Raw genomic sequence first — 12,194 nt, 5'->3', positions numbered from 1 at the left:
TTGCCTCCCTATATATGCCCAGTGCCCAGAATCTGGTTGCTCAAGCTCTTGCAGACATGCTAGCAGGGGATATGATAAGCTGGAGTGGGTGTAAGTGGCTACCAGTCATTTTCTTGCATTACCACCGGCATGATAGAGGAAATTTTGCACTGGGCCCAACCCACAGGAAGCCGGCCTATGGAATCATAGAATCATAGAATCATAGAATCATCTCCCCACCTATACCATTGGTTGCCACCCCCCCCCAAGGAATGTGTCACATGCTCTCATTGAAGGTGTGTCATTTTCAACCACATGGCTTTGAAAAGGTGAATTATGCAGCTGCCGACCCTATTCAGCCTTTGCGTTTTGAAATGAAGGGCAGAATACTTCATAGAATCATAGAGTCGGAAGGGACCTCCTGGGTCATCTAGTCCAACCCTATCGCTTATCCAGTGTCACCTGCCACCCCCTTGAGCCTTCACAGAGTCAGCCTCTCCGTCAGATGGCTATCCAGCCTCTGTTTAAAAATCTCCAAAGATGGAGAACCCACCACCTCCTGAGGAAGCCTGTTCCACTGAGAAACCGCTTTAACTGTCAGGAACTTCTGACAGCCTGAGGAGATTTATTTAGAAGCCAGTCTTACGGTATTCAATGAGGGTTGACTCTCAGAGAAGAGTCCTTAGGGCAGCAGTCTTGCTCACTTGTCTATCCTGCCTTGTTATCTTCAACACTCAAGAAGGCTCAGAGGTGAGAGCCAATAGAAAGGGCCTTTTCTATCTTTTCCCTCCCTGGTTGGCGGTGGAGTCTGTGAGGGATGGGCCAGGTGGAATGATCGGAGGAATCTTCTTCTCGGACTTTCTTGGTCTGTCAAATGGCTGGTCAGTGATGGAGTTCACCTCCAGTTCCCAAATGGGAAGAAGAAGAGCATGTTTTTTGTACCCCGCTTTCTACTACCCGAAGGGGTCTCAAAGCAGCTTACAATCGCCTTCCCTTCCTCTCCCCACAACAGACCCCGTGAGATTGGTGGGACAGAGAGAGCTCTGAAAGACCTGCCCTGTGAGAACAGCTCTAACAAAGCTGTGATGAGCCCAAGGTCACGCAACAGGCTGCTTGTGGAGGAGTGGAGGATCAAATCCAGCTCACCAGATTAGAGGCCGCCACTCTTAGCCACTACACCAAGCTGGCTCTAGATGGGGACGTGCAACAGATGGGATGAACACCGCCATTATGCCTTCTGTCAACTACCCTCCCCACAGATTTGAAGTTGCTTGTTGATCGGACACAAGGCTGAACTAGATGGTCTCCTGTCTTGACCAACGCTGTTTGTGTCCATGTGCTCAAGCACAAGACTTGACTTAATTTGCATACTTTATCTGGGCTGCATTCCCCCCTCCCCAGAAAAGAGTGAGCTCTTTTAAGCAACGAAGTAGGGGACATCTCTTGACAGGTCTGTCTAACCCTTTGACCCTGTGGGACTCCATGGCTGCCATCTACAGCTGACAGAGGGCAACTGACTCCCCCGCAGGAGATTTATTTGCTTCCTCTTTGTCCACAGTTCAGTGCCATAAAACCAGAGGTTCTCACCATTGACTGAGTCATGACATACAAATACTTCTTGGACTGGTCGAAGAGGAGGTCTCCACTCACAGCGCTGTTCGGCTGGATCGCCAGAGAAGCATACAGGTCGGCGTGCCCCGTCGATCCCAAGTAAGCCTGCAGGACAGGAAAACAAAATGGGCAGAAATGAGTATTGGGGTGGTCCAGGTTCCCAAACTTTACGTTCTGAAGCCAGAAATTCAAAAGAAATGATGTGATGTGGAAGACCTCTCTACCTGTGCATAATCAAGCTCAATCTCAATTGCATTTTTCTTTACAAAGGAAAGCTCCCACTGTAATAGCCTGCTCATGTGAAGGACGCATTAATCTTGCTAAGGAGGAAAGAAAGATAGCACTATATATGAACTTATGAAATGGCCTAATACGAAGCCAGGCCATCAAGCTAACACTCAGGACAATGGAACCTCCTGGACTTAACAGGGACATTGGCTTTTTATCTCACTACATATGTTCAGTCACTCAGGACTCACTTACACCCAGAAATTGAACTTCTTTGTTTTTTGTAATATAATTGTAATATATGTTTTCATTCAGAAATGTAGAGAAAAAACAGAAAAGACTACTTATAATTATATACTACACTTAAAAAAAATTTCATAGAGCACAAATTTATGAGTTCATATTCTGTTATTTTACATCATCTGTAAATTCTAGATCAGTTATTATATTAATCCCATGGTTAATATCAGTTTTGGTTCTGTTATTCTATATAGTCTAGTATGAATCTTCATTTTCTCCTGAATTCCGATGTTCATTTATTGTGTATTAAATAGCTACGCCATTGTACCGTATTACATCAATTTATTTAACCAGTCTGCAATGAATCTTTTTTTCATCTTGATATTTAAAGGATCCTTTACAAGTTCTTACATTTTACAATTTCATACATTTTAACATTATCTTGTGCTCAGCCACGGAGCTCTGTCTAGGGATGGGTTCAACAGCTGCTTGCTTCTGTGCTGTTTTTAAAAATCTGGTGAGATTTGTACTCTGGTGCAGAAGAAGAGGAGGGACCAGGCTCTGAAGATTTATTTTTTAAAAATTGTCAAGTAGCAGGGCACTGTCTTGGAGGGGGGAGATGTTATGTTTGTTATTCTCACATGAAAGAAACATTGCTGGATAAATGTTCCCATGCCGGAATTGTGCAACAAGGGAGCACCAAGTCTTCAAAGAATGATGAAAATATAGGATGCAAAGAATGATGTGATAGCTCCTGGATCCTCTGCATCTACAGAGGGAAGCTGTGCTGGGCTACAGGAGAACAGTCAGGTTCCAGCCCAGCAGCATCTTAGAGGCCGACAAAGATTTTCAGGGTTATCAGCTTTCGAGAGTCCAAGTGCCCTTTGTCAGACACAGTCAAGTAGCAACAGAGGTCTGATTCCTTAGTCAGAAGATGGAAGGGGTGTCCTACAGAGCATCTGAAAAGGATGAGAAGATTCCATGCGTATTGGTGGTGGTGGTGGTGGTGGTGGTGGTGGTGGTGGTGGTGGTGGTGGGGAATCCCCCATTCAGCCTAGGAAAGGAAAAGATTTCTTTCCAGACCCTGGAAAGAACTTACTTACTTACTTTATTTATTTGTATACTTAAATTTATATACCGCTGATTCCTGACAGGACTCACGGCGGTTTACAAGAAAGCTCTCTCAATGAAAAATGTTTCCGAAGCAGTTTGTACCGCAGCCGCAAGGACACTTATAACTAAATGAATAAACCGGCAGCATAATAAGCCATAAAACCTGCAATAAAACGAGCAGATTATGGAGAATATACAAGCAGAGACAGTCTTTTTAAAAAGAAGAAGAACCAGCAGAGATCATGCAAGACTTGAGCCGTAAAATATACAAGGGACACCAGCAAGAACGGAGAAGGCGAAAGAAAATTTATGGTAAACAGTATCTGACAAAGGGAGCTTTGACTCGCAAAAGTTTCTACCCCAGAAATCAAGAAGAAGAAGATGAAATCTTGTTGGTCTTTAAAGTGCTAGTGAACTCAGATCTAGCTGTTCTACAGCTGAGCAACCCGACTACCCTCTGACTGGGTGATTTTAAGTAGCTCCCGAATGAGTGATTTTCACAAAACCCAGAAGAGAAGCCCAGATCAGAAGGCGAATAAAGAACTGACTTCTCCAATTAATTTCAGTGGTATGTTTTGTTGGAAACGGCTAGCCCTGGCTTCGTTTCGAAGGAGAGCCACCAGGTGGCGCTAAGACCCAGCTATTGGAGGAAAGCTTGTTTCTTGGCAGCCTGGGCTGACTGGGGCCTGCCAGCAACAAACAGTACAGGGTTACAAGCATCTCCCACATGCCCTAGGTTGCCAGGATAATTGGACTGAGGGAGTGAGCATTGTCTCACCTTGGGGGACAAAGCCAATGGGAATCACAGTGGGGAGAAAACGTCGTTGTGTGGCTCCAGTGATGGGTTACGGCACTGGCACTTAATCCACAGCTCCTGGAGAGCTACACTGGCAATTGCCATAATGCAGACGAGCCACATTTACTTCCGTCCCTAGCATGAGGACTACGCCTCTGAGAGGTTCTCATTTGACCTGTTATTCCAGGGGCAAGGCAGGAACCAATCGAAAACCAGACAGAGTCTTGCCCACTTTCTTTAAACATGGGGCAGGTGCGCCATTGGGGAACAGAACTCTGAAGAACTACAGGCGACAAGCCAAAGAGCCACAGGTGTCTCCCAAACCACTGAGGGAGTGAGCACTGGGGAATGACTTCAGCTGCAGATTATTGAGGGAAGACTCAGCCACGGATAGATTTGCCCCTCATCTTCACTTCCCGTGTCTGTGAAACTGTAGCGGTTGGGCTGACGGCCACAGGTTTCTCCTTACAGGAACCGGTTGAGGTGAGTTTTCTGGACCGTGGAATGCAGAATGTTTTAAATTTATAGTTATGATAGGAATGGCCTGGAGAGAGGTACTTCTCCCATGCTCTTGTCCACCATATTAAGAGAGAAGCCTGAGCGAAATGCTGCAGTCAGGCAGTTGTGGCACATTAATTCCTGCTCAAAACTGTCTTATACATGGGAAACCATGAGGCTGGGAAGGCCTGAGAATCAGCACACATATATTTTTCTGGTGCTGAAATCTGTCTCCACATCTACGAATGGACATATATATCAGAGAAGATTTTCACATTACAATTCTAAACCAGATGTTATTTGTTGCTGGCCCAATTTCATGTAAACTGATACAGAGATGGGGGTTTCATACACTGAATTTCCTTCTTCCTTCAGCTGTCTCTGAAACGCTGTGAGCATTGCAAACAGACAGGCCTGGCCCTTTTTCATCATGCAGTCTTCTTCGGAGTTTGTTTTTTGGATGTTCTTAAGTTCAGCGCTATAGCACTACACCAATACAGCACTTCAGTGCTATAGCACCATTACTGAAATACCTTGATTCCATTGACTCCATTTATTCTGGGACACAAAGAATAAATTCTGCAAAACAAGTCATTTTGAGGAGGCATCAACCTTCTATATCATTTTTTGTAACTTCAACATTTTTTCACAAAGATTTTGTGGGGGGTTTTGACGCCGCACAAGAAGAAGAAGAGTTGGTTCTTGTAGGTTGCTTTTTTCTACCAGAAGGAGCCTCAAAGTGGCTTACAATCTCCTTTCCTCTCCCCACAACAGACACCCTTTGAGGGAGGTGAGGCTGAGAGAGCCCTGAGATTACTGAAGAAGGAGCGTTGGTTCTTATATGCCGCTTTTCTCTACCAGAAGGAGACTCAAAGCGCCTTACAACAGATTAGAAGTCCGCACTCCTAACCACTACACCAAGCTGGCTCTCCTAACCACTACACTAAGCTGGAGGAAACTTATCAAGACTAGATGTACTCAGTGGCATCAAGGCATCTCAATGGTGCCGTTTGAAAGCCAGTCTGAGAACGGCCAATATGAGTGGAGCAAGGGTTTCTGTCCTCGCATCCCAAATTCTTGGCCAGCTTCTGCATGACGCAGAAAAGAACCACTCTCATACCACGCGCTGCTCGTGATAGTGCACAGAGATCAGAACTGGTACCAGATGCACAACAGCCTCTCAAGTTCCCCATTTCTAAATAAGTTCTCAGCTGCAAATGTATGCTGGGAAGCCTGCTGGCATTTGGCCTGGTGAAATCTCAGAAGCCAGCAGGGGTGCTCAGTGGGGTTTCATGAGGCCCAGGAGTGCAGCCTGAGAGCTTTGCCCATCTCTTCACATCTCCCTGGGACCAGCGGAATGAATTATGCAGAGCAAGCCCTTTGGAACTCACGGGGGAGTGGAAATCCCAGTCCCTGCTGGCTCTCACTACTTCCTCTCTCGCTGCTCCTAATGACTTGGTTTCTGCCCCCTTCCCAAACTCTTCCAATTGCCGGTTTGGAGCAAAGCGTTTCTGTCCTCGCATCCCAAATCTTCCAACGACCCGTTTCCCTTACCTCTGCCTCCCCCACCCAAATGACTCTCCCCTCCTCCCAGCCCCATCTGGTCTCTACTTTGTTTTGCTTTAAATATTGGTGTTGTTTTGGGGAAGAGTTAACCCTCTCTATGATCTTTTGTAACTTTTATCATTGTTATGCAAAGCTCTTGTGGGTTTTTTTGACGAAACAGGAGGGTCGACCAGACTAGATGTATGATACACATTTCTTTGGCCATGATTAATCTCTGCACTGGAGCAAGTGTGAAGTGGCCCTCATTCGTCCCTACAAGCAGCGGCCGAAGCCTGGCTCAGGTAGCTGGGATCACCTACAAGGCTTCTTTACCCTCCCGTGACGCACCCAACTGGCCCGTACCTTGTGCAGCCGACCTTTGCTGTCCCCCAGGAAAATGACCGTGTGTCCATCTTCAGTGCTGACGGCGACTGCAGTCAGGCGGGCATCCGGCTTCTCCAGGATCGGGGCTGCTTCGAGGGGCACCCGGCTGGCCATGGGGCTGGGAGTGTGGTCTGAGCCACAGGGGTAGGCATCCAAAGTGTCCTTGGGAGGAAAGAAATAAGAAAGGTTTTCCACGTCGGCCGATATTCTGGAGGTCTCCTCTGATAATCTGTTTCATATTGCTGGAAAACTGAGTGGCGACAGAAGTTACATATGGGTACCCCATTAGTCTGTTAAGATCAGAAATGTCCACTCTGGGCAGCAGCAGCTGTCCGGGGTCTCAGGTTTTAACCATTATCTACTATCTGATTCTTTTAAAGAGGAGTCTCAGCAGGGTTGCCAGATCCAGCCCTGCTGCCCGTGGGGGATGGGGAGGCTTTCCAGAAGCGTCTGGATGTTCTGATGCCCCCCGGAAGTGACATCACCATGCAGGAGATGTTGGGGGTCTGACCCTGCTTAGCTTCTGAGGCCTGAAGAGGTTGTTCTAGCCGGGGCTCTCCAGGTCTATGGACACAGCTACCAATAATCTTTATCCATCTTTGTAATAATTTCATTGGAACACATCTGCTTATTCTCTCGTCTTTGGCACAGACAGCCTGCACTGCAAGCTTTATTCTCCTATTTCGCACACACCCAGGACCATTTCACAATATATGTGGGGGGGGGGGGATGTTTTTGAAGCTTCATTTCCTTCATCTTTATGGATTCTTTGATACCCCAGCGAAGTTAGCAGTATATCGAGGGAGAATAATCCCTGATTCTGCACAGTTCTGGCACAATCCAAGAACAATGAGCTTGCCTAACAAATGCAAAGAACAGCTCATCGTACGAGGAAATCACAACAGTGCCACAGATAGGACACAACATGCTATGTTTATGAAACAAGATGTGCCAGGGTAACAAAGAACAACACACTGAAAACCAAGAAGTTGCGTATTTTAATGGCAATGCATTGCTTTTGCTTAAGGAAGCTGGGACCGAACCCATGAACGCATCGTGCTATTAAAAGGGGGTGGTGGGGTACTGTTTCAGAGTTCAACCAGGGTGCATGGCATGTACCCACTGCAATGGTTGGCAGCAGGTGCCGTTGCCTATTTATCTAGCAAGGAATGCCAGAATGCAATACAATACCAGAGAAGTCAATAAGACTGAATAGTACCCGAGGACAGACAGGTGTGTAAGAACACAGCAGAAGCCATACTGGATCTGATCAATGGTCCATCTACTTCATATGCCACAGGGAAGCCCATGAGTACACCACTGCCCATACCGGATGACCACTCCCCAGAAGTGGGGGTCCCCAGAACCTGGAGGTTCGATTTGAATCACAGAATCACAGAATCATAGAGTTGGAAGGGGCCATACAGGCCATCTAGTCCAGCCCCCTGCTCAACGCCATCTCATCCACACTGGTAAATACAGAACAGAGGGTGAAGTTTAGTGCTGCTGAAAAAAATACACAGGAGGAAAGGGAGCACTGCATGTTTTTCAAGGTGAGATGCTGTATTCGCTGTACAATTTCCAAGCAGTGATGCAAAAATACATGTGCGCACCCTCACACACACACACACACACACACAACTATGGTAGGTTAAAACTCTTAATTCAAAAAACTCCCTGCAAGTGTAACTCGTGATTTTTAAGTTGCCAACCCTAACATCTACTGAGCATAGTCAGAATTCCCTATCAGAGATGCCAAAAGGAGAACATTGGGGGAGAAGCTGCAATAAACTGACTGGACAGCTGCCTAACTACAGCTTAAAGGTTTTTTATTGGTTGTAGGTTACAGAATTTTATTGTCAATAATTTTTATTATCAATATATTTTTGTATTTTGTATGTTTTAGTGATGTTCTTTTTCTGGAGCTTTCCCTCCTCTCTCCATTCTTTTAACCACAGCATTTATGTAGCTGTTCCCGAGGACTGCCAGTTCCAGCCTGGAAACCTCCTGGAAATTTGGGGACAGGGTCTGGGGAGGGAAGGGAACTCTATGGGGATGTGATGCTACAGAGCCTGTCCTTCAAAGGTGCCTCTCCCTCCAGGGAAAGGGGTCCTTGGAGTTGGCATACCCTGAAGTGAAACAGTTGCCTGTTTGGCCACCGAAACAGGCACCCACAGGCTGCCAGGGAGGGAATGGGGGCATTCCTGGGTGCAGAATTGTCCGGGCACATCACTCAGTACTAGGGATGCCAACCTCCAGGTGGGACCCAGAGACACACACACACCCTATCCAGATTACAGAGACCAGTTCCCCTAGAGAAAATGGCTCCTTTGGAGGGTGGGCTCCGGGGCGTTACACTCTTTTCTCATCTCTCCCCAAACTCTATTCTCCCCAGGCTCCTCCCCCAAATCTCCAGGTATTTCACAACCCAGAGTTGGCAACTCTACACAGCACCATTGGGGAAAGGACATGGGGTTGGTAGAAAGGTTCACAAATGGGCAGAGGAAAGAAGGGAACATAGGAAGGTGGAGATATGAGTGGGCAAACCCAAGTGGAGGTCCTGGTGGGGGGGGGAAGAGAGCAGGAGAGAAGCCCCTAGGCACTCAGAGCTTAGCCCCCCCCCAAAAAAAGCCTGGAACTGACCCAGGGAACCTTTCTGTTCTTCTGTTCCATGACTCTTCTTTTCATACCTCATCAAGGACATCTAGGTTACCAACTTAAACCGGGTTGAAATAGCCTTGTTTGACACCTGTGCGGTACCTTTTGGTCATGGTGTCTCACAGGAGTTGGGTTTTTTCCTCCATACCTGTGAAAGACCAGGAGTAATCTACGTTCGGGGTCCTGTCACCAAAACCCTAATCAGAATTTAAAAAAAAAAAGACAACCACCAGCAGGGAACGGAGCCAAAGACTTTCCAGCGGAAATGACCGAGCTGAACTTTTGACTAGAGTCTGGTGTTTCTGGCTGTGCCCTATATGTTGAAAATAGCTTTGAATGCTAGCTTGGGAAGTCACTGGGGAGATGATTTCCCTGCGCAGAGGGCTGGCTGGCTTGCAAGCCGAGGAAGAGCACAGAATTAGCATTCTGCCCGAAGGATGCAATGAGAACAGGCTGGCCGACACTGACCCTGCTTGAAACAGGCCACGTTCACCCCCCCCCCCTACATATGTATTGAAGAAACTTCATTGACGGGCTCTTCCATTTGCAGGCAGAACGGTGCAAGGGAAGAGCTGGCACAGCAAAACACGTCCTGCCAGGCACAAAATTTTAATGACAAGCGCTTCCATGCGTTGAATGGCAGGGGTGAAGTTCGCATGCCACCGGCTAAACACGTCATTAAAAGGCCTGTGTCCCACACGCAGCATTTAGAGCAGATCTATGCGGCTGGAACTTCGGGACACGGAGACAGGAAACTCTTGAACGTCCGTGGCTCTCTCCCTCTCTCCCAGAAGCCCTTTTCTCTCTATTCTCAGCCCTATTATTTATTTTGATATAAAATTCCATTCCCAATGGCATTCGCCCTCCCTGCCCGCTTTCGCTCCCACCCCCTCCCCAGCCTGCAGCACGTTGCATATTTTGGCATGGAAGTTGTCTGCAAAAGTTAGGAGTCGGCTCTTCTGGCACCGGAGATCCCGGATTCAGCACCCACGGCATACAAATTATCTGGCAATTTGTCATTTCAGCCTAGGACAGGGAAGCCCAGCGTGTGTTTCACGATGCCCACTTCCTCCTTTTCTGAAACCTCCCGCATTGCAGAGAGGCAATCCTGCCCCTCCTCTATCTCACTGGGGCAGGCGGTGCTTCAAAACGACCCAAGAGCTGCGGCATGTTGGAAAGAGGACCTTCCGTCATAGGATAAGAAGAAGAAGAAGAGTTGGTTCTTATATGCCACTTTTCCCTACCCGAAGGAGGCTCAAAGCGGCTTACAGTCACCTTCCCATTCCTCTCCCCGCAACAGACACCCTGTGGGGTGGGTGAGGCTGAGAGAGCCCTGATATTACTGCTCGGTCAGAACAGCTTTATCAGGGTTGTGGCGAGCCCAAGGTCACCCAGCTGGCTGAAGTCCACACTCCTGGCCACTGCACCAAACTGGCTCATCCCCACAAGCTTCATCCCCAAATCTCTAGGGATTTCCCAAACTAGACCTGGCAACTTCGCTTCAAGGGTTATTTGGGCTGTTGGGTTTCATAACTTTATTTGAAGTAGTCATTTAGTTTGTGCACTTCATTTTATAAGCCTTCCTGAATCCTCAGAGACAAGTGGGGTAAAATATTTCAGTAAATAAATGAAGCAAGAGAGCCAGCGTGGTGCAGTGGTTAAGAGTGGCAGACTCTGATTGGGAGAACTGGGTTTGAATCCCTGTTCCTCCCCATGACACCTGTTTGGGTGACCTTGGGCCAGATTTAGTTCTCTCAGAACTCTCTCAGTCCCACCCGCCTCACAAGGTGCCTGCTGGAGGGAGAGGACAGGAAGGGGATTGTAAATCGCTTTGAAACTTCATAGGCAGAGGGAAACAGAGTATACAATCCAAATCTTCCTCTTCTAAATATGCCTTGTGAGCACAACTGGGAGCGGAGCAGGTTTCATGAGCTTTTACGTGCATTTTTTCAGTTTGCAAAGGCAAGAGGCTAGGCGGACTGTGAAAATGTTTGCTGGACCGAGGGGGGGATTTTCTTGCACCATGTAGCGAAATCCAATGATATTTTACAAACAAAAACCTGCAACAGAATTATTACTGTTTATTATAAGTGCCGATTTACCAATCTTAGTTTACGCCATTACAAGTAACAATTTATAATTTTCTCCCGATAGTCTGAACGGAAATGACAACAGCTCCGGGGGATGCTGGCTTTCATACAAAAGTGGTCGCAGTGCATAATGGTCTGATGACGACTCACAGTGAAACGTTAATGATTATTATTGCTTTTTACTTTTGAGGCGCGAGAAAGGTTTTTGACACGAGGCCGCTAAATACGCTTCCATTAATGCCGCGTTGATGATTTCACCCCTTATTCCTTTCATTTTACAAAAAGGACAGTAGAACGTTTAGAGGCGCGTGCCTTTCTCCGCACTTACCCATCTATCACAGTGTCATCCTGTCTCTCTTCCAAGAAACTCATGGCAGAAAACAGGGGCGTCGTCTCCATTTAATCTTTACCGAAAACCCATGAGGCTGGCTAAGCTGAAAGAGACTGACTGGCCCAAGCTTTCTCAGCCAGGGTTGGTTTCTTGACTCCCCTAAAACGCTTCCTGAATGGGTGGGAGTTAATTAATTTTAATATATTTTTTAACTTGTTAAACAATTATCGTGGGAGATGACCATATATGGTCATGTCGACCTCCCCACCCCCACCCATTGGCCAATGAGGGGCCTGGAGGGGATGGGGAGGGGAGGGGCCTGGGGGGCGTGTCCACAGCTCTGCTTCCCAACCATATTCTGCACGATCACACCACTTCTGGGGTTTCTCGAAGCCTGAAGGATGTTTCAGGGATTTCTCAACAGTAAAGAAGCTGAGAAAGGCTAGATTGTCCCAAGCTGCCCATAACTTCATGGGAATGGGAGTCTGAGTTTCCTCAGGCCATGCCCAACCATGGGATAGGCAATCACTGCCATGTATGTTGAACACCTGCATGCCATTTTTTTTCTTTTGCATACAAGGCTGATTCTCTGTCCAAGGGACTCAGGTAAGCCCCGGAGACACTGGCTGAGATAGAGAGATCCAACTTGTTCCTGGTGTGCCTGGCCAAATCCAGTCCTTGTCACTCCCCTCCATTATGTCTGCTCACACATCACCACCTC

At 47.3% G+C, this 12,194-nt stretch overlaps 1 protein-coding gene across 6 annotated transcripts in view; it reads right to left on the bottom strand.

Annotated features, from left to right (window-relative positions):
• PLXNB1 (plexin B1) overlaps positions 1 to 12,194 on the bottom strand; it is a 165,498-nt gene that overhangs the window by 43,150 nt on the left and 110,154 nt on the right. For all 6 annotated transcript variants that reach the window (XM_077324828.1, XM_077324827.1, XM_077324826.1 and 3 more), the window contains 2 exons: positions 6,374 to 6,556; positions 1,567 to 1,695 (listed from right to left, as the gene is read on the bottom strand). In XM_077324828.1, the coding sequence (XP_077180943.1) occupies positions 1,567 to 1,695; positions 6,374 to 6,556 (312 nt within the window). The remainder of the gene's footprint in view (positions 1 to 1,566; positions 1,696 to 6,373; positions 6,557 to 12,194) is intronic.

Source organism: Paroedura picta, chromosome 3 (genome assembly GCF_049243985.1).
Source record: "Paroedura picta isolate Pp20150507F chromosome 3, Ppicta_v3.0, whole genome shotgun sequence".
NCBI classification, from domain to species: Eukaryota; Metazoa; Chordata; class Lepidosauria; order Squamata; family Gekkonidae; genus Paroedura; species Paroedura picta.
The sequence above is the reverse complement of the archived record's forward strand: the minus strand, read 5'-3'. Positions and strand labels throughout refer to the sequence as shown.